This window comes from Delphinapterus leucas, chromosome 16, assembly GCF_059928025.1.
Source record: "Delphinapterus leucas isolate spDelLeu-1000000601 "Yukka" chromosome 16, BTC_Dleu_Yukka2, whole genome shotgun sequence".
Taxonomy (NCBI): Eukaryota; Metazoa; Chordata; class Mammalia; order Artiodactyla; family Monodontidae; genus Delphinapterus; species Delphinapterus leucas.
Window position 1 is genome coordinate 23,797,950 of NC_143144.1, and position 23,761 is coordinate 23,821,710.

The 23,761-nt window shown below is 37.9% G+C and overlaps 1 protein-coding gene and 1 pseudogene across 1 annotated transcript in view; one reads left to right on the plus strand and one right to left on the minus strand.

Annotated features, from left to right (window-relative positions):
* The window catches only part of TET1 (tet methylcytosine dioxygenase 1), a 133,069-nt gene that overhangs the window by 62,751 nt on the left and 46,557 nt on the right, over positions 1-23,761 (plus strand). Inside the window, exons 3-5 of the mRNA XM_022590733.2 lie at positions 14,131-16,447; positions 19,310-19,400; positions 19,939-20,032. Of these exons, the coding sequence (XP_022446441.2) occupies positions 14,131-16,447; positions 19,310-19,400; positions 19,939-20,032 (2,502 nt within the window). The remainder of the gene's footprint in view (positions 1-14,130; positions 16,448-19,309; positions 19,401-19,938; positions 20,033-23,761) is intronic.
* LOC149747234 (large ribosomal subunit protein eL32 pseudogene) lies at positions 3,122-4,971 on the minus strand (annotated as a pseudogene).

Genomic DNA, 23,761 nt, shown 5'->3' on the forward strand with positions numbered 1-23,761 from the left:
AATTACTGCTGTACAGCAGTGACTCAGTTATACATATATATACTTTCATTTTCATATTCTTTTCCATTACAGTTTATCACAAGATATTGAATATAGATAGCTCCCTGTGCTATACAGTAGTGATCTATCTTTTTTTAATAAGTTTTTTAAATCCTGAGAAATTATTATTATTTTTAAATTGAAGTATAGTTGATTTATAATATCGTGTTACTTTTAGGTGTACAGCACAGCAATTCAGGTATATATATGTATATATGTATATATGAATATATATAACACACACAGATATTCTTTTTCAGATTCTTTTGCCTTATAGGTTATTAAAAAATATTGAGTATAATTCCGTGTACCATATAGTAGGTCTTTGTTGGTTATCTATTTTATGTATAGTAGTGTGTATAAGTTAATCCCATAGTCTTGATTTATCTTAAGGAAACTGGGGCTCAATTAGCAAGGACTCGCTCTATGCCATGTGGTTGGTAAGCAGTTGGAGAGTCACCAGTTTGATTCCAGTAAAGCTCACGTTATTAAAAATATATGAAACAGTTAAGATACATAAAAAGTGTAAAGAATAATAACTGGGGACTTCCCTGGTGGTCCAGTGGTTAAAACTCCGCACTTTCAATGCAGGGGGCGTGAGTTTGATCCCTGGTCGGGGAACTGTGATCCCACATGCCGTGAGGTGTGGCCAAAAAAATACACTGAACATGAGAGTTGGTTATTAACTTTAAGCATGGATAGGATTGTTCACGAAAAGTGCGAAGAACAAAAAGTCTGTGGGTTTTGACTTAGACTCCTCTAAGGAATGAGCTCAGGGGGACACACCCACAACCAAGGGACAGACACGCAAGAGTGAGGCTCCAGGGGAGACCTAGATTATAGTTTCAGTTGAGAATCTCTTTGGGGATCCACAAAAGAGCAGGTTAGGTGTATGATATTTAAGGAATGATTGGACTTGGCAGTTAAGAACTCATTTATAACCTTGGGGGATAACTACTTAAAATATTTGAATCAGGAGGGAATTTCATGGGATCATACATAGCTTGAGGCAGATTTGGGGTCTGACAGGCTTTTTGTCTTTTGTTGTTACATGAATTAACCCATTTATTGTAGGCTAGCAGTGTTACCAATGGTGGACCTTCCACTGGTCTTACAGTTCCTTCAGTCAGATTTTATAGCGATGGTAGGAGCGGTACTGTAGGTCTAGGCATCACCTGCAAGCTTTTCAGGAACCATGGCTCCAGATCCCCAAAGCTCATCTCTTCATTTTGGTTTTGCCACCAGAGAAACAAGTGTACTTGGCGTGTTGGCTGATTTCAGTTTTCTTCTCCGTCTTCCTGAGGGAGGCAGCATAATGGGCCCGCATTTACCGACAATCCTGACCTTAGTGCTTTTAGCATTGTCACCACAAACTAGCTCTGAGCCCAGAGAGCGGGTTTTTATCTTTTTGACTGGGAATAAATTATACTGACTCTTAGCTCCAGAGGAAGAGGTCTAGGACTAGGTCATCTGTGACTACAGAGGTTTAGCTCTTAGGTCAGTTTTGTATACATTTGGAACTAATCTGCAATTAACTTGGTTTTTTTGTTGTTGTTTTTTTTTGTTTTTATTTGCGGTACGCGGGCCTCTCACAGTTGTGGCCTCCCGGACGCGCAGGCTCAGCGGCCATGGCTCACGGGCCCAGCCGCTCCGCAGCATGTGGGATCTTCCCGGACTGGGGCACGAACCCGTGTCCCCTGCATCGGCAGGCGGACTCTCAACCACTGAGCCACCAGGGAAGCCCCTAACTTGGTTTTTGATTAAATAGAAGTTGTCCCTCCCTTTAGTAACTCTCCTCCTTTGCCCCACCCCCAAGTTAAAGGAATTACTTTGGATACTAAGACCCTGTGGCCAAACGAGGGTGGAGTTTTTGTTTGGGGATAAGAATAAAAACATTAGAAAAGCTGTTTGGATCTGGTGTCTGGATCTGACTGAGAGAATTGGGAAACATTTGAAGTTTCTGCCATGGCTCCTATTCGGCGCAAGCTTGGAAAAGCCGTAAGTCCGTATGGCAATGAGGTAGGGCAGGTGGGGACGCATGCTGACCTAGTTCCTTAGACTCCCCCTCTCCTGGCTGACCCAGCCCTGCCTTTCTGTGGCCTTTGAACCCCTCACCGGGTGGCTCTAGGCAAACTGGAGAAACAGAGATCAGAGGCAAAGCTCAGAGAATGTTAGGGCTACAAAACTTGGTCGGGCAGGTATTCCCTTTTTATGCCTAAAAAAAGGAAAAAGAGAGCTTAATGGCTGGGATTCTGGAGAAGGTAATTTCACTGCTATACGAAAATAAGGTAGCTTTTTGCAGGTCCCCTTTGAAGGAGGATATTTTTGGTGTATGTGTGTTAAATGTTTATTTTAGAATCCCCTTGGGTGGATCTTTGATGAGTAGCTGGTTCATCTTTACTTTTGACTTAAATGTGGTTTTGTTATCAAGCAGTTGTGGTTAGCATTGTATGGTGGTAGGTTGCAGAGCAGGGCTGACCTCCATGCTTCTTTTTAGAGAATGTGGGAGGGAAAATACAGCATCAGGCATGATTGTGTCATCTTAAAGGCAAAATTAATGGAGGCCCCAGCGGTTCTCCCACAAAATTTTCTCCAAGCTCTCAATTTTCAGGTTGAGAACGTAGATTTTGAAGGTGTCACTTCTGATTAGGAATAAATGCGCTGTGGGCTGCTCCTCCTGTTTTACATGTTTTTAAAATTGTTTTTTACTCTGAGGGGGTTTATATTGGTGGGGGGGCAGGGCGAAAAAATCTTAGATATTACAAGGGGGCCACAGTACGTAAGCAGATACCCACAATATCTGTCGTATTAAGATATCACGGGGAGGGCTATTAGGGAAAAAAATGTTTTAAAAGACTCCTGCAGGGACTTCCCTGGCGGTCCAATGATTAAGACTCAGCGCTTCCACTGCGGGTTGGGGGTGGCGGGGTGGGGTGTTAGATCCCTGGTTGGGGAACTAAGATCCCACATGCCCACAGGGCAGCCAAAAAAAAAAACAAAAAACTAAAAGACTCCTGCAGTAAGGGATGAAAAAAAATGAAAAGAAAGTTGAGAAACACACTGATCTACCTGTGTAGTAAAGGTCACAGTCTTGTAGGACCACGTCTCTGAACATGCTTCGAAAGTCTTTATTTTTTCATGTGATCTGGGTACCTGTTTCTTGATACAGGACATGCAGCATGTAAGGAATGTGAGTGTGTGTTGGGAGGCGCTACAGTCAGATCCGGTCCATAGGGCAGGGTCATTTCAGAATAAAATACCCCTTTGCTCAGTGTCATTTGAGCTCCTTCAAGAGCAGGTGTAAGAGTATCCTGATGATAGGAATGTGGAAAAATGACAAGATGGAGGGGGCCTGGGAACTACTGGACCCAGATCTGATCTAAGGAGCTCAACATTCCTGTTAGTTCAGAGTGCGAACAACCTATAATCTTGAAATGGGTATAGAGTGGAAGACAGACAACTAGGGGAGTTTTAATCACTTACTGTCTTGTAAACTGTTCCCTTGGGCCCTTTTGGGGTAGCAGAGGACAGCAGTGGGACCGGAGGGGGAGGGGGGTTGGAGGAGGAGGAGAAGAGACACAAACACAGGTGGGTAGGTGGCAAGAGTTTGGTGTCCCTGGAGTGTACATGAAACTTGAGGGGATAAAACAGCCACCATTCCAATATTCTTGAAACACTTCACTTCCTTCAGAGAGTTGGCTTCTCTTTAGAGATAAATGTTAACAATAATAATTTGAGATTCAAGATAGATGTTCAGGAAATACACTATACCTAAGCAGATTAAATGTCAATAAAATCTTCATTAAAACAATGTAGCCACTGGGGCCTGGATTAGTGCTCTCAGCGGTGTCATGGAGACAGCTCCTTCCAGCTCACCAGATGTGTGCATTTCTTCCCAACTCTTGCTCAGGTGGTCACACTGATAGTTTACAATCCACCGTGGTGGGTGTATTTACACCACAAAAATTGGCCAACCCTACAAAACAGGGCTTTCTCCCCACCACTTCCCAAGTTGATTGTTAAACATTTACCAGAATACCACTGAGTACAGTTTCTATAATACAAATGTTGACAGTTGTATATACCCTTCCTGAAATATCTTAAACAAATATTAGCCAATACATATGTACTCTGCACTCTTCCTTTTGCTCTAATTTGTTTGTAATTTGATACTACATAAACTATTCTGCATTTAGGTTTTTTCACTTAATTGTACCCTAGAAATCTTTCCATAGAGTGCTTTGTCAATTTTGGTTTAATTTTAAAGGAAACATATTAAAAAGTCAAAACAGTGTTTAATCAGATCTGGGTCTAAATAGTTCCCAGGCCTCCTTGCTGTTTTCTCACTGTCAGGTATTGCTCCTAAACTAAACTCTTCCTATTCAGCATTAGTTTCTTTTGTATGCTTCCATAGTTTCTTTTTTTTAGCCGAGTTTTATGGTTTTATTAACACAAACTAAACGTGTACGTGAGCTGTCTATTCATTTTCTTCGCTGAGCAGCCTGGCGTTGGGATTGGTGATTCTGATGGCCAGCTGGGCTGCTCTTTCCACAATGGCTTTTTGGTTCTTGGAGGAGAGGTTGTGAGCAATCTCAGCATAGTAAACTTTGTTGCACATCAGCCTCACTTCAAGCTCCTTGACCAGGTGGACCAGGAACTTACGGAAGCTGCTGGGCAGCATGTGCTTTGTTTTCTTGTTGCTCCCGTTACTGATGTTGGGCATCAAGATCTGGCCCTTGAATCTCCTGCACACCCTGTTGTCAGTGCCTCTGGGTTTCCACCAGTTCCGCTTAATTTTGACATATTGGTCTGACTGGTGCCAGGTGAATTTCTTGGTCCTCTTTTTGATGATCTTGGGCTTCACGGGGGGTCTGAGGGCAGCCATGATGCCGAGTTGGAGACTGCTGCCACCTCCAAAGGCAGTGCTGAGGAAGAGCTGTATTCTTCCAGAGTTTCTTTATGCAAATATGAATGTGTATATTATTTCTTTTTATACAAAAAGATATATTTCATATACAAGTACTATATTTTTAAAAACATATTTTGGACATCTTTGCCTATTAGCTCTGGAACTTTTTATCATTCTTTTATTTATTTATTTGTTTATTTATTTTTGGCTGCGTTGTGTCTTGTTGCTGCGCGCAGGCTTTCTCTAGTTGCGGCTAGCGGGGGCTACTCTTCTTTGCGGTGCACGGGCTTCTCACTGCGGTGGCTTCTTTTGTTGCAGAGCACAGGCTCTAGGCTCACGGGCTTCAGGAGCTGTGGCACACAGGCTTCAGTAGTTGTGGCATGCAGGCTCAGTAGTTGTGGTTTGTGGGCTGTAGAGTGCAGGCTCAGTAGTTGTGGCCCACAGGCTTAGTTGCTCTGCGGCAGGTGGGATCTTCCCAGACCAGGGCTGGAACCCCTGTCCCCTGCATTGGCAGGCGGATTCTTAACCACTGCACCACCAGGGAAGTCCCTATCATCCTTTTTTATAGTTGCAAGGCATTATATTATATTATATTATATTATATCACAATTGAATTAGTCTGCTACAGATGGACACTGGGATATTTTCAGCTATTTGTTAAAATATACAAAGCTGTCAAAACATGTAATTATATGCAGGTATAACTAAGATAAATTTCAAGCTGCTGTATTAAAGTTGCACTTAATTTTGATAGTTAATTATTGCCAGATTGCCCTAGGAGTAATTGCATAGGGGTTGCACTATTTTGTACTAACACCAACATTTTATGAAAGTTTATCTCCCTACAGCTTGCCCAAGGGTCTAGGTGGTCAAATTTTTTCATTGTTATTCTGATAAATGAAAAATGTTATCTGTGTCACTTTAATTTGCATTTCTTTTAATGTTGAGCACCTTTTCACAGTGTCTTCATCAGGGTTGTATGAAGATTAATGAGTTACTGCAAGTAAGGAGTATATTAGAATACAGCTAACTTTTTTTGAATTATAACTATTGTAATGAAATTGTGCTCTCTCAGTGATAGCTCATCATCACTGTGCTCTTGAGTCATATTATCTCATCTAATTCCCAATCATATATGATCTCTTAGAAGGAAGAAACTATAGTTTAGGCCAAGTACCGTCTCCTGGGTCATACAATTCCTATGGATTGCTCTCTTCCCTTCCCCATCTTAGTGTTCAAGATTAACCAGTAATAGCACATAGGTTAGTTTCTTTTCTTTTCAACACTTTTATTTAAAAACAAACCTATGTATAGTTTGTTTAGATGTATGTATACTTTATTTAGATGTATCTATTTAAAAAGTTGATTTTATGCATTTTTAAAAATTGAGGTATAGTTTATTTAAAATATTATATATTATAGTTATATATAAAATATTATATAATTGTATGTTATAGTTTCAGGTATACAACATAGTGATTCAAAAATTTTATATAGATTATATATTCCATTTAAAGTTATTATAAAATATTGGTTATATTCCCTGTGCTGTACACTAGATCCTTATAACATTTATTTTATACATAGTAGTTGATACGTCTTAATTCCCTACCCCTATCTTGACCCTTCCCCCTTTCCTCTCCCCATTGATAACCACTGGCTTATTCTCTACATCTGGGATTCTGTTTCTGTTTTGTTATATTCATTCATTTGTTTTATTTTTTAGATTCCACATATAAGTGATATCATACAGTATTTGTCTTTCTCTGTCTTATTTCACTAAGAATAATATTCTCCAAGTCCATCCCTGTTGTTGCAAATGGCAAAATTTCATTCCTTTTTATGGCTGAGTAGTATTCCATTGTATATAATATACCACATCTTCTTTATCCATTCATCTGTTGGTGGACACTTAGTTTGCTTCCATATCTTGGCTATTTAAATAATCCTGCTATGAACATTTGGGTACATGTATCTTTTTGAATTATTGTTTTCATTTTCTTTAGATATACCTAAGAGTGGAATCACTGAATCATATGGTAGTTCTATTTTTAGTTTGTTAAGGAATCTCCATACCATTTTCCACAGTGGCTGCACCAATTTTTATTCCTACTATCAGTGTACGAGGGTTCCCTTTTCTCCACATCCTCACCAACATTTGTTACTTGTGTTCTTCTTGCTGATAGCCATTCTGATGTGAGGTGATATCTCGTTATGGTTTTGATTTGCATTTTTCTGAAGATTAGTGATGTTGAACATCTTTTCATGTGCCTTTTAGCCATCTATATATCTTCATAAAAATGTCCATTCAAATCTTCTCACCATTTTTTAATTGCCTGCATTTTTTTTATATTGAGTTGTATGAGCTGTTTATTTTGAATACTAACACTTTATTGGCCATATCATTTGCAAACATTTTCTCTCATTTAGTAGGTTGTCTTTTCATTCTGTTGATGGTTTCCTTTGCTGTGCAAAGCTTTTAAATTTAATTAGATTCCATTTGTTTATTTTTACTTTTCTTTCTTTTGTTTTAGGAGACAGATCCAAAAAATAATGCTGTGACTTATTGCAAAGAGTGTCTGCCTATGTTTTCTTCTAGAAGTTTTATGGTTTCAGGTCTTACATTTTGTTCTTTAATCCACTTTGTGTGTATTTTTATATGTGGTATCAGAAAATTTCTAATTTCATTCTTTTACATGTAGCTGTCCAGCTTTCCCAAGTACCACATATTGAAGAGACTATCTTTTCCCCATTGTATATTCCTGCCTTCTTTGTTGTAGATTGACCATAAGTGCATGGGTTTATTTCTGGACTCTCTATTCTGTTCCATTGATCTTTGTGTCTGTTTTTGTGCCAGTACTTATACTCTTTTGATTACTGTAGCTATATAGTATAGTCTAAAGTTAGGCAGTATGATACGCCTAGTTCTGTTCTTTGTTCTCAAGATTGTTTTGGCTATTCAGGGTCCTTTGTGTTTTCATACAAAAATTATTTGGTAATTTTGATTTGGTATTTTGATAGGAATTGCATTGAATCTGTAGATTGCCTTAGATAGTATGGTCATTTAAAAAGTATTAATTCTTCCAATCCATGAATGCAGTATATCTTTCCATCTGTTTGTGTCAGCTTCAATTTCTTTCATTAATGTCTTAAAGTTTTCTGAGTACAGGTCTTTTACCTCCTTAGTTAGAGTTATTCCTAGGTATTTTATTCTTTTTGGTGGGATTCTAAATGGGATTGTTTCCTTAATTTCTCTTCCTGATGGTTTGTTGTTAGTGTATAGATATGCAAGAGATTTCTGTATATTAATTTTCAGTCCTGCAACTTTACCGAATTCATTGATGAGCTCTTATAGTTTTTGGTAATTTTTAAGGATTTTCTATGTATAGTATGTCATCTGCAAACAGGGACAGTTTTACTACTTCTTTTCCAATTTGGATTGCTTTTATTTCTTCTTCTTGTCTGATTGCTATGACTAGGACTTCCAATACTATGTTGAATAAAAGTAGCAAGAGGGGCATCCTTGTCTTGTTCCTCATCTTACAGGAAATGATTTCAGCTTTTCACCATTGAGTATGATGTTAGCTGTGGGCTTATGGCTTATCATAATGGCCTTTATTATTTTGAGGTGTGTTCCCTCTATACCCACTTTGTGGTGAGTACATTATTTGGATGCATCTCTTTTTTTGTTGTTGTTGGCTGTGCTGCACAGCTTGAGGCATCTTAGTTACCTAAACCTGGGTCCCTGGCAGTGAAAGCGCCGAGTCCTATCCACTGAACTGCCAGGGAATTCCGTTTCCTTAAAGTTTAGTTTTATAGTTAGCAGAGTGTAGGACATGTTTTCATGTACTTATAAACTTGTGATACCCAGTGTTTTTTAAAAGCTGCATGAGTTATAACTGAATAATAAGTCAATTTTTTTTCTAATATGTATACCAAGTATATTCTATTACCTGCTTTGTCTTTGAAAAATGCAGGAGATCAAAGAATAAAACTATTGAAACAGCAGTCCAAGGGATCTAGATTGAGTAGGAAAACAAGAAAATCAGAAGCTGCAAAATGCACTGTGAATAGGTAGGGGTGGTCTAGAAACTAGAGGGTATCATAAAGTAAAGATCTTTAGTACTATCAGAATTCTTGGAAGTACATTTTTATTTTTATCTTATTTTATTTTATATCTTTATTGGAGTATAATTGCTTTACAATGTTGAATTAGTTTCTGCTGTACAACAAAGTGAATCAGCTATACGTATACATATATCCCCATATCCTCTCCCTCTTGAGCCTCCCTCCCACCCTCCCTATCCCACCCCTCTAGGTGGTCACAAAGCATCCAGCTGATCTCCCTGTGCTATGCAGCAGCTTCCCACTAGCCATCCATTTTACATTTGGTAGTGTCAATGCTACCATATATGTCAATGCTATATTCTCACTTCGTCCCAGCTTCCCCTTCTCCCCCGTGTCCTCAAGTCTATTCTCTACGTCTGTGTCTTTATTCCTGCCCTGCCACTAGGTTCATCAGTACTGCTTTTTTAGATTCCATATATGTGCGTTAGTATACAGTATTTTTCTTTCTTTTTCTGACTTACTTCACTCTGTATGACAGACTCTAGGTCCATCCACCTCATTACAAGTAACTCACTTTCATTCCTTTTTATGGCTGAGTGGTATTCCATTGTATATACATGCCACATCTTCTATATTCATTCATCTGTTGATGGACATTTAGGTTGGAAGCACATTTAAAAAAATTGAAGTTTAGCTGATTTACAATTTGTGTTAGTTACAGGTGTCCAGCAAAGTGATTAAGTTATACATATTTATATACATATTCTTTTTCAGATTCTTTTCCATTATAGGTTATTACAAGATATTGAATATAGTTCCCTGTGCTATACAGTAGGTCCTTGTTGTTTATCTATTTTATATATAGTAATGTGTATCCGTTAATCCTGAACTCCTAATTTTTCCCTCCCCCGCTTTCCTCTTTGGTAACCATAAGTTTGTTTTCTGTGTTGGTCAGTTGCTTTTTAATTAAGCTCATTAATTAATGAGACTGTCTTATGCTTTTAGTACATAAATTTTAAAAGGACCTCAAGATCGTCTCTGTAAGGGAATGTATAGTCCAGTGTGTTCGGATATGCATACCAATAAACTTAAAAGCTTCAAGTAAAAAAAAAAAAAAAATTCCCCTTTAATTCTATTTCACAGTGGTAACTATTATTAACAATTTAGGTTTATACTACCAGCTTTTTTTCTGTGCTAGACCAATTTGTGTGTGTGTGTGTGTGTTTGGCTGTGCTGCAAGGCTTATGGGATGTTAGTTCCCAGAGCAGGGATCAAACCCCGGCCACAGGAGTGCTGAGTACTAACCACTGGACCGCCAGGGAATTCCCAGTGTTTGTGTGTTTTAAATAAAAAGGGATGATAATGTCACATGTGCATATTATTTTGGTTAATGATATACTAAGAATATTGATACATAGAGTAATGGCTGCACATTTTCCACAATATGATTATATGAGTTTATTTCATACTTTCTCTACTGTAAATGTTATGTTGTATTATGATTTTCTTACATACATTTCTACTTTTTTAGTTTTGCAATTTGGATGGATGAAAACATGACATTTATTTTCATTTGCTTGTCTTCTAGTAAAGTTGGACAGCTTTTGATCCTTTTGATTTCCACCTAAGTGAATTGCATATGCCTATTCTTTCCTCACTATTCTATTGAGTCATTTTCCTTCTTAATTTGTTGGAGCTCTTTTTCATTAAGAATGGTAACTCTTTATATGTACTGCGAATATTTTCCCAGTCTGTCACTTGAATTTTCAGTTTATTTTTGGCAATATTTCCCCTACCTTTATAAGTAGCTACGCATATCAGGAAATAAATACATTTTACATCACGATTCAATGCACAGACACCTACATAAAAATTTATATCATAGGGTTTCCCTGGTGGCGCAGTGGTTGAGAGTCCACCTGCCGGTTCAGGGGACACGGCTTTGTGCCCCCGTCCGAGAAGATCCCACATGCCGCGGAGCTTCTAGGCCCGTGAGCCATGGCCGCTGAGCCTGCGCGTCTGGAGCCTGTGCTCCGCAACGGGAGAGGCCACAACAGTGAGAGAGGCCCGCGTACCACAAAAAAAAAAAAAAAATTATGATAATACTTATCTTTACTAAATGTAGTGTACACATTTTTCTTTAATATTCCATTAAAAGACACTTGTCACAAAGCATGATATTGGTATTGGGACTCATAGGTTGTGATCAGCAATTTGAAAAGCATATTATGGTGTCTTTGCCTTTAAGATTGTTAATATCGTATGTAGTTAAAGAATTCTATCTTTTCTTCTATGGCTTACCACTTTTTGCTCTTGCTTTGGAAGATTTTTCCTTACATCTTTTTATATTTACATTGTTAATGTATCTGGAATTTTTTTTTTTTTCTGTACGCGGGCCTTTCACTGTTGTGGCCTCTCCCGTTGCAGAGCACAGGCTCCGGACACGCAGACTCAACGGCCGTGGCTCACGGGCCCAGCCGCTCCGCGGCATGTGGGATCTTCCCGGACCGGGGCACGAACCCGTGTCCCCTGCATCGGCAGGCGGACTCTCAACCACTGCGCCACCAGGGAAGCCCTATCTGGAATTTTTGTTGCATATTTTGAGATAGGAATCAAACTTCCCTCATCATTATTAAGAAATTAATACTTTCTCTACTGCTTACAAATGCCAGCGTTTTAATAATAAATTATTAAAATATTTTAAAATTTAGTCTGTTAATTTGTTTATCTACCCTGCATGTTAAACTTATTATTCCTTTTAATATTAAAAATATTATAATATTGGTGTCTTTTTTAAAAAATCGGCTATTATTTCATTTAGTTTTACAAGGTTGTTATTTAAATGTAATATAGAAAAATGTATATATGATAATTGTATATTTTGATGACTTTTGACAAACTGAACATAGCCTATGTAACCTATACCCTGATTAAGAAATTAGGGGACTTCCCTGGTGATCTAGTGGTAACGCGCCTTACAAGGCAGGGATGTGGGTTGATCCTTGTTGAGGGAACTAAGATCACACAGGCTGCGGGGCAACTAAGCCTGCATGCTGCAACTACTGAGCTCGCGCACTCTGGAGCGTGTGTGCCACAACTAGAGAAGAGAAAACTCCCACGCCACAGCCAGAGAGAAGCCCGTGCACCACAACGAAGAGCCCCAGTGCCGCATCGAAAGATCCTGCGTGCCTCGGCGAATATCCCGCGTGCCACAGCTAAGACCCGATGCAGACAAAAATAAAAATAAATAAATATTTTTTTAAAAGCCACGGTTAAAAAAAAAAAAAGAAAGAAATTAGATATGGCCCTTCTGAACTCTCATTCTTTTATTTATTTATTTATTTATTTTGTGCGGTACACAGGCCTCTCACTGTTGTGGCCTCTCCCGTTGCAGAGCACAGGCTCCGGACGCGCAGGCTCAGCGGCCATGGCTCACGGGCCTAGCTGCTCCACGGCATGTGGGATCTTCCCGGACCGGGGCACGAACCCGTGTCCCCTGCATCGGCAGGCCACCAGGGAAGCCCCTGATTCTTTTTTTTAGTCGATACTCCTGTTTTTTCTTTGGAGTCAGTTATATAATCATCATTCAGTAAGAAGTCTCCTAATTTTTTATGTTTAGATTTTACTGTCTTCAAGGCATTGACTAGAACATCCAGAGCCACGTTAAATATTATAGAGGTTATTTTCTATTTGCTCTTGACCAAAATGTCCCCTATTGTCTCCTCCTGTGGTATAATTTTGGATGAGCTATTTCAAGGTTTAAAAAAATAGGGATTAGAGGGGGGAATAATGATTCCTTAATGGGTACAGTGTTTCTATTAGGGGTGATGAAAATGTTCTGGAATTAGAGGTGATTGTTGCACAACACTGTGAATAAAATCAGAATTACACAATTTCAAATGGTAAAATGATGAATTTTATTTCATGGGAACTTCATCTCAAAAAAATTTTTGAAAAGGGGTGTCACTACCCACTCACCAGAATGTATGATGTGTAAAGATAGAAGATACTAATTGTTAATAAGAATGTGAGCTAATTGTTAGTAAAAACTGAAACTCATAATTTCTGGTGGGAGTGTGTATTGACAACCACTGTAGAAAATGATTTGGCCTATCTCCTAAACTACACGCATATATACACACACTGAATGACCGAGCACTTCCACTCCACGCAATGTATGTACAAGTTCACCAAAATATAACAGTAATATGTTATAGCAGTGTTCTTTGTTATAGCCAAAAACTAAAACTAAATGTCCATCTACAGTAGAATAGAGATATACATTGTAGTATATTCAGTCAATGAATTACTGTATAGCAGTAAGAATGAATGGATTACAGTTAAACTTTACAACATGGATGACTCTCAGAAATGTAATTTTGAGTAAAAGGAAGTCAGCTGTATGAAGTTGGGAAATAAGCCAAAGAAATCTATGATAGATGTGATAGCAGTAGCTACCCTTTGACAGTGGAGTGATGACTAGATGTGTTTTTTTTAATTAAAAAAATTCTTTTTGTTATTTTTTTTTTTTGAAGTATAGTTGATTTACAATGTTGTATTAATTATTGCTGTACAGCAAATTGATTCAGTTATACATATACATACACATTCTTTTTTATATTCTTTTCCTTTATAGATTATTGTAGAATATTGAATATAGTTCTCTGTGATGTACAGTAGGACCTTATTATTTATTAGATGTAAGTTTCTTGGTTGGGATCTGGGTATATAGGTGTTAATTCTGTGAAAATTCAACAAGCTATATATTTATGATTTATATGTTTTTGTGTGTGTGTGTTCTACTTCAGTACAGTTTGCATCGAAATAATAAGTATTGTTCATTGAATGGCATCAATGTAAAAATATTTTAAAATTTTATTTTGGAAAAAAATGAATATACCAAAATATTAACAGTCATGGGAATATGATGGTTTCCACCTCTCTTTTTTTTCTTTCCCCTTTTTGGTATTTTATAACTTCTAAAAATGTAAAAAGTGAAAATAAAATGTTTTCAGGGACTTCACATTTAGTTGCTTTTAAATTGTAAAGCTCTTACAGCTCTTATTCAGATATTGGAGCAGATTATAAGAGTAATTTCTCTGTTTATTTTATAGGCAGATTTTGACAACAAACCAGTAAATGGCCCCAAGTCAGAATCCATGGAATACAGTAGTTGTGGTCATGAGGAAGAACAAAGATTGGAATTGAATTCATGTCCCTTAGAAAATGTAACTAAAAATGAAGAAAGTATGACAGGTATTGAAGTGGAAAAGTGGACACAAAACAAGAAATCACACTTAGCTGATCATGTTAAAGGAGAATTTAATACAATTAAAACAGAAGCTGAAAATTTGAAAAGCTCTGAAGATGACAGGAAAAAAATCCTACTTACTGACCTCCTTGAACCTCAAAAGTTGTTTGCACAAACTGTAAGAAACGGCATTAAAAATGTACACTATTTGCCAACTGAAACAAATTTGTCTTTTAAAAAAATCAACATTGAAGAACTTGGCAAGGCATTTGAAAACAATCCTTATAAATTCCTGAAAGACACTGCAAACCATAACAATGCCATGAGCGCCATTGCTACTAGTGCGAGCTGTGATCATCTCAAGGGGAGAAGTAATGTTTTGGTCATTCAGAAGCCTGGCTTTAATTGTAAGTCTTTTCCAGATCCTGCAAACTGCAACTTAAATAGTCATACGAGTATACACAATGAAAGTGATCAACCAAAATCCCTAGAAATTATAACAAATAGAGAACTAAAAGAAGGATCAACACTTCAACCAAGTCTTCTATCCCTAATGAAAGATAGGAGATTAACGCTAGAACAAGTAGTGGCCATAGAAGCTCTAACACAACTTTCAGAAGCCCCATCAGAAAATTCCTCACCATCGAAGTCAGAGAAGGATGAAGAGACAGAACAGAGAACAGCTAGTTTGCTTAACAGCTGTAAAGCTATCCTGTATTCTGTAAGAAAAGACCTCCAAGACCCAAATTTACAAGGGGGGCCACAAAGCCTTCATCACTGTCCATCTCTGGAAAAGCAAAGTTCAGGCAACACATTGATGTTCAATGGCCAAAATATTTCTAAGTCACACAGCAGCTCACCTAGTGACCAAGCATCCACAAAGGCACAGGAATATTCAACAGTCACAAATTCAGTATCTGTTTTTATACCAAATTCAAATTCATCTAAAACCGATACCAATAAAAATGTTGCTCAAGGTAGAATTGCTCTTGACAGTTCCAAAAATTTGCATCAGTTGACAACAACAACTAATAAATCGGAGTATTGTAACCAGTCACTGGACAGCAGCATCAAGTTGGACTCAAAGGATGATTCCTCATGTCAAGATACAGTTCATAGTAAAATAGAAGAAGATGTTGCTGCACAGTTAACACAACTTGCATCAATAATTAAATTCAATTGTATAAAACCGGAGGACAAAAAAGTTGAAAGTACACCAACAAGCCTTGTTGCATATAATGTACAGCAAAACTATAGCCAGGAGAAGGGCACAATAGAGCATAAACCACCTTCCAGTGTACAAAATAATCAAGGACCTTCAGTAACAAAGCAAAAGAACACAATCCAGAAAAAGACAAAATCTACTCCATCAAGAGATCGACGGAAAAAGAAGCCTGTGATCATAAGTTGTCAAGAAAATGACCAGAAAAAACAGGAACAGTTGGCATATGAATATAGTAAGTTACATGACATTTGGATAGCATCTAAATTTCAAAGATTTGGTCAATTTGGTCCACATGACTTTCCTATTCTATTGGGAAAAATTCCTCCCCTAACCAAAGTATGGAAACCACTGACTCAACGGAGCTCAGCATTAGAGCACAAAAAATTATTTCCTCCACTCACTCAAATAAAATTTGAGCGGTATTATCCTGAATTAGCACAGGAGATGAAGGTTGAACCCTTGGATTCTCTCCCCATAATCCAGTTAAAAACAGAATCCAACGGACAGGCGTTTACAGAAAATGGATATGCTCAGGTACAGCCAACAGTGAATGTCAATCAGAAAGCTCATCCTTTACTCCAGCCATCCTCTCCAACTAACCAGTGTGCTAATGTGATGGCTGGCAATGACCAAACACAGTTCCAACAGGATGTTAAAGACCAAGTCACACATCAGAGGCTGCCAACATTGCCTGGTATCTCTCATGAGACCCCTTTACCGGACCCAGCACAAATTCTCAGGAACCTAAATGTAGTATGTTCAGGTGGAATTACAGTGGTTTCTACCAAAAGCGAAGAGGACGTCTGTTCATCTAGTGTTGGAGCATCAGAATTTTCCCCAATAGACAGTGCACAGAAAAGTTTTAATGATTATGCGATGAACTTCTTTACTAATCCTACGAAAACCCTGGTGTCCACAACAAAAGATTCTGAATTGCCTACCTGCAACTGTCTTGGTAAGTGAGTTTCTTCATTTTCTTGCATTAATGGCCTCAAGTTGTGACTGAATCAAGTTTGTTTTACAGTTTATATATGACATTTTTGCCCCACTCATATTCTAGCTAGGATGGACTAAATAATTCTATACCCATTTTTCTGTGGGACCCTTATTTATGCTGCTCAGATAAATGGGAAATCCAACTGGTAATTTGGAAACTTTCTTAAGTAGAAAATTTGATTTCTCTCAAGCTAGATGTCTCTCAAGTTGTTTACTGTGCATATCATGAGAATGAAGTCCCTTAATACGTTATCACAGTTTATTCTTCCTATATTCAAAAGAATTTCAACCTTTAAGTCTTTTGTTTAAAAATATATATATTTTAAATTGTGCAGTATAGCATGCATACAGAGAACATAAAATATATGTACAACTTAACAAATAACTATAAAAAAAAGTATCTGTGTAATTGCTAACCCAGTCAAGAAGCAGATGGTTCATTAGTATATTCCAGAATGGGTGGTTAAAGGATTGATGGGAAGGATAAAGTAAGTATATCATTCTGATATTTTTTTATCCACAATAGAAAAAATAGTGAAGTGTAGCAATGACTTTTAGTTCTTGATTTTTCAAAGTGCATTTGATACTCTGAAATGAATCCTTCCATTTCTCTGCTCATCATTCAACACTCAGTTTTGACAGCTTACCACATACCAGGCACCAAAGATAGGCTCCTCTGAGAATGAAGAGCCTCCAAGGAGGAGGATCTGACAATCTGGAAGGGATGGCAATGCTGTCTGAGCGGGGTCAATTTGGCAGAATGAGAGATTCTTGGACCAAGGACAGAAGATTGTAATAATGATAACGGCTCCTATTCCAGGTCTTTTACTGCAAGTCTGATAACTGTCCTACACCCTTGACTTGTTATATTCACAACAACCCACCAAAGGGAATGCTTATTATCCCCATTTTACAAGTAAGGAGACTGAGTCAGAGAAGTTCACAGCTAGTAAATGATTAAACTGGAATTCTAAGACAGGCAGTCCCAGCTCCAGCGGCTGTGTTTGTAACTTCCATCCTATGTTGCTTTAAAAATCTGAAGTAGGGGGCTTCCCTGGTGGCGCAGTGGTTGAGAGTCCGCCTGCCGATGCAGGGGACACGGGTTCGTGCCCCGGTCCGGGAAGATCCCACATGCCACGGAGCGGCTGGGCCCGTGAGCCATGGCCGCTGAGCCTGCGCGTCCGGAGCCTGTGCTCCGCAACGGGAGAGGCCAGAACAGTGAGAGGCCCGCGTACCGGGAAAAAAAAAAAAAAAATCTGAAGTGAAAAAGAGACAATTTCTCTGAATATCATTAAAAATGGAAAAAAGGTCTTTAATTTAAAATGCCAGTAAGATTTATATACCTGAGCTCGTCTAATTTGACTGCATACATAAATTTCAATAGGATGATTGTCTAGTTTCAAGACCCTTATACATACTACCTTAACACAATGTGGGAGTCAAGACAGCCAGGCATTCAAAGTTCATTCAGTATCTGCAGTGGACCTGGAACTGTTGAATACCCTTGTCAGTTGCATGTTTTCCTATAATTGTTACATTTGAAGTTTTTGTGCTCATTGTGTAGAAATCTGAACTTAAAAAGAGAAACAAAAAAGTAGACTTCAGAAATCATCCAAAGTGAGGGTAAAGGATCCCAATCATATCTGAGGGTAAAGGATTTCTGTGAAAGTGTTATTATGTTCTAGCAAAATTAGAGTAATTAACCTTTAGGTCAAGGTTCCTCAAATTTAGCACTACTGGCATTTTAGGTGGGATAATTCTTTGTTGTAGGGGGACCACCTTATCTATTGTAGGCTGTTTAGTGGCATCCCTAGCCTCTACTCACTAGTGATGCGCGCGCGCGCACACACACACACACACACACACACGTGCGCGTTCGCAGTTGTCACAACCCAAAATATTGCCAAATGTCCCCTTTGGCAAAAATACCCCTGATTAAAAACCACTGCTCTAGATTACCAATAAGTTAAAAATTATTCACCATATCCTGCTTAAGTAGCCCCAGAAATAATCCTGTGTTATACCTGATATCCAATTAAAATGGTAAGTAATGATCTCTTGGCGTAGGTAGACATGCATTTCCCAGTGATTCTAGTTAGACATGAATCTCAGAGGCCAAGTTTTAAAATACCAATTTCTAAGAACTATGTAATTTACACAAAAATTCAAATGGTACAGAAATATGGTGCAAATGTCTTTTTCTAGAGAAAAACGGCTGTTATATTTTTTCTATACAAATTAATATTATTAGTGATTTTAATTTTGTTTCCAGTTTTACAAAATTTAAGGCTTTTAAAACATACTATTTAACTATTACCTCATTGAAAGATGTTAAGAGTGTTTCTCTTTTTTAATATTACGTACAATTGTAACAAGGAATATTCTTGTATACATATGTATTATAAATACATAATTGTGCGCATGTGTAATAGAATAAAATCTTAGCAGTGCAATTGTCGGGCTCAATTTTAATAGGATTCTGAAGCCAAGCTTTTAAGATGTATTGCTCTTGGGTAGCTTAATTTTGTACCTCAGTTTTTATAGAATTTTTTTAAAGCAGGAGATCTGAGAATAAATATGAACCACAAGTTAAAATATGTTTTTCCTCCTCTGATTCTTAGAGAAAGAGTGGACTAATTAGGAGCAGAAAGAAAGGGATAAGTTAAATTCCAGGGCCTATTGTCCTAGACTTTAATTACTAAAGCTTACCAAAATCTTGTCAAGATTCATTGTTCTGAATTGAAAAAAAAAAAAATAGCTCTTCCTTGCCCCTATGCAATTCTGTAAAGTTTTGGGTCTAATAATCTTATTCCTTCCACAGATCGAGTTATACAAAAAGACAAAGGCCCATATTATACACACCTTGGGGCAGGACCAAGTGTTGCTGCTGTCAGGGAAATCATGGAGAATAGGTGAGGAAATATGCTTCCCTGTTAAAATCATTCATTATTGGGGATCTGACTCAATGCAGAGAAATCATCTCTGGGAACAAACTCGAGGTGAATGGAAAACTTCCAGGAGCATGAGTTTGATGTTTCTTAGGGCCCAGGAAAAGCATAGAGTCCTGGTGTCCCTGCTGAGTCACTCACACTGAGCCATTGGGCACTCAATAAGACCTTCACAAAGCAAGGCTATCTTTGTTAAATGCAGACATACTTATTTTTATTATTGTATAATGGTAGAAATAGTTAAAATTACCTCTGTCAACAGTGCATTCACATTCCTTTTGCTTGTCTTGGAGCCAGGCCATTTTTTAAAAGAGTGATCCTTAAGGACAAGTAAACAGAACTGGATAACAAATAAAAATACCTGCCACACGAAAGTAAATTTTTAACAAAGTTATAATTATGAGTGTTTGAATTTTGTACTTCTGTAAATCTATATCTTATGCACATGAAGATGTTAAAAGTGTATTGCAATTATTTTCCCTTCACTGTGTTTCATACTCAGGTATGGTCAAAAAGGAAACGCAATAAGGATAGAAATAGTAGTGTACACGGGGAAAGAAGGAAAAAGCTCTAATGGGTGTCCAGTTGCTAAGTGGGTAAGTATTTTGCACTTATACATTTTTCAAAATGGATATATTCCACATATAAACTAAATCAATTTTTTTCCATGAAGATGTGGACTAGAAAAATACCCACCCCCATTATTCCCAGGGAAAAAAGGAAGCTATTTTTCTTAGCGTGGGTTTTTATGTTAACGAACAAAAGGGTATGGCCATTCTCAGTTGGTATCTTGTGATATAGGGTCATTAGTCTTAGAGTTTTTTGTTACTTTTAGACAGCATTCAGTGCATTTATAATTAGACAGCATAAATAAATGGTACTAAATTATATATATTGTTTCCTATATCTTTTTTTTGTACATTCTTTTTCATATTCTTTTTCATTATGGTTTATCATAGGATATTGAATATAGTTCTCTGTGCTAGACAGTAGGACCTTGTTGTTTATCCATTCTAGATATAAAAGCTTACATCTGCTCACCCCAACCTCCCACTCCATCCCTCCCCCAGCCCCCTCCCCCTTGGCGACCACTAGTCTATTCTCTATGTCCCTGATTTTGTTTCTGTTTCATAGATAGGTTCATTTGTGTCATATTTTAGATTTCACATATAAGTGATATCATATGGTATTTGTCTTTCTCTTTCTGACTTACTTCACTTAGTACGATAATCTCTAGTTGCACCTATATCTTACTTTTATCAGTTATTTTGAAATTCTTTCTAATTCATTGTCTCATAGGGCCACCTTAATGAAGATCATACAATATTGAAAACAAAACCAAACTTTTTACAGCATATTTCCAAAATTGTTTTATGACTACTTTGAGTTTTCTAAATCTGCGGAGCTATAAGAAGAACTGGATTTAGCTTCTTTAGGAAGTTCTCAACTGAGAAACAGTATCATATCAGGAGGGTGTTCACATCCACAAGGATATTGACCAGTTTACTTGGAATTCTTGACCAAAGGATCATTTGAGATACTGTCCTATCATTTGTCAATAATGATGATGACTATAATAATGATAGTAAAATAATAACAACTACCTCTCATTAAATATCAGGAACCATATTAAGCACCTGACATACATTGCCTCATAAATCCCTGTAGAGAGACTCATGATTTTGGAAAAGGGAAAAGTCATTGTTTTTATGCCCATTTCAGAAGAATAAAAAACATTAAATGCAAAATGGAGATAGGATTGGAACCACGGTATTCCTAAAGCAAGACCATTGCCACATCCTTATGTATTCCAGCAGACTGTATGACGTGGTTATTTATTTATTTATTTTTGGCTGTGCCACGCGGCATGCAGGATCTTAGTTCCCCAACCAGGGATTGAACCCATACCCCCTGCAGTGGGAGAGCAGAATCTTAACCACTGGACCGCCAGGGAAGTCTCTCTGGTAGGGTTTTGATTAGAATTGTATCAGATTGTATCAAACCAATTTGGGAGAATCCTAACCATTGGACTGCCAGGGAATTCCCTGTCTTGGTTACTTTTCAGCCTTTGGAGGGTGACAGCAGTGATGAGCACAAGAGCTGGGCACTGAACACTAAATACCTTAGAGTACTTTCAGTTTCTTCAATCCGTTTGGAGTGCATAGTCTTGTCAAAATATAAATGAACATATCAAGGAATTCTCCATATGTATAACACTACCCAGATAGTGATATAAATCTTTCTAGCACCCCAGAAGCCTCCCTTTGGCCCCTCCCAGTTGGTAACTCCATGCAAAGATAACCACTATATAACCACTTCATTATACAGGTCTTTTTCATGATTTCTATACAACTAGAGTCATATAGAATGTACTCTTTTGTGTCTATCTCCTTTCCCTCAACATTTATAAAACATGGGTTTAATGGCTGGAGCTCCCACAGCCAACTGGAACCATGAATTGACTTGATAATAGAAGATATGTACTAGGATGGGGAGAAGAAAGATAGGAGCACGAGTCCCTGATGATACCAATAGAAGCGCTGTACCAACCTTAGGCTTCTTAAACCTGGAGTTCTGTAACATGAGAGAATTTTTTTTCACTTCTTTAAAACCTGTTACTAGACAGTCTTCTGTTACATTAAATAGAATCGAATCCCAAATAAGATACCTGCCTTCAATTTGCTCAATTTCCACAAAACATTCACCCACACAAGTCAGTCCCCACATGTAAGAGTTTTGGTGAAGATATATCTAAACGTTAGTCAGAGTGATCTTTATTTTTATTTTTATATTTTATTCACTCTTGAGAAACTTAAGACAGTCAATCCATAACATTTTAAAGTAGGAAATAATACAGAAGGGCCGTTTTTTCTATTGAGTTATTAGGCTTCTATTGATTTTTATAGAAGATCCTTTAGAAAACTGAGTGTGATAAGTTGCAAATATATTTTCTCTTTGTCTTGTTTCTTTGGCTGTGCTGCACAGCATGCAGAATCTTAGCTCCCAGACCTGGGATTGAACCCACGCCCCTTGCAGTGGAAGGGCGGAGTCTTAACCACTGGACCACCAATGAAGTCCTTGTTTGTCATATTTTTGAACATACAGATTTTTTTTAATGAAATGAAGTTTAAAAAAAACTTTTTTAAAATTTTTGGCTGTGTTGGGTCTTCATTGCTGCACGCAGGCTTTCTCTAGTTGTGGTGAGCGGGAGCTACTCTTTGTTGCAGTGCGCAGGCTTCTCACTATGGTGGCTTCTCTTGTTGCTGAGCACAGGCTCTAGGTGTGTGGGCTTCAGTAGTTGTGGCACCTCTGTCTCAGTAGTTGTGGCTCGCAGGCTTAGTAGTTGTGACACATGGGCTTATTTGCTTTGCAGCATGTGGGATCTTCCCAGACCAGGGCTTGAACCCGTGTCCTCTGCATTGGCAGGCGGATTCTTAACCACTGTGCCACCAGGGGAGTCCCCAATGAGATGAAATGTTGAGTTAAATTTTTAATGGAAAACTTTGCTTTTATGGCTTCAGTGTGTCTTAATTAGAAAAATCTTTACCACTTCTACCTTACAAATCTCGAGTTTTCTTTTCATAATATTTTAATGATTTCATTTTTTTCTACACTTAACTGTTTTATTCATCTTGTGTGTAGAATGTTAGTCACAACTTGAGTTTTTTCAACTGGCTACCCAGCTGTCCAACACCACTTAATTGTCTTTCTTCTCCCTACTGATTTGTATTTGTTTATATTAGTAGATTTTCTGTTCTGTCACATCATGTTATGTATCAGCATCAAATTACTCTAATTATTTGGGTTTAAAAATATGTTTTAATATCTGATAGAGCTAATTCTTCAGAAATTTCCTAAATATTCTTGCCTTGTTTTTTTTTCCGTATGAGTTTATGATCACCTTGTCTATTTGCAAGAAATACCTTGTCGATTTTGGGTTTTTTTTTTTAAGATTTATTTTATTATTTATTTTTGGCTGCGTGGGGTCTTAGTTGCGGCTCTTGGCATCTTGGTTGAGGCATGCGGAATCTTTCTTTTGTTGTGGTGCGTGGGATCTTTTGTCGCAGCATGCAAGCTTAGTTGTGGCATGCAGGTTATCTCTCTCTAGTTGTGGCATGCAGGCTCCAGGGCACGTGGGCTTAGTTTCCCCGCGCCATGTGGGATCTTAGTTCACTGACCAGGGATCGAACCCACGTCCCCTGCATTGTAAGGCAGATTCTTTACCACTGGACCACCAGGGAGGTCCCTCGATTTTGGTATTTTTATTGGAACCATATTACAGAGAGAATTTGGAGAATTTACATTTTTGATGTTTAGTCTTCCTA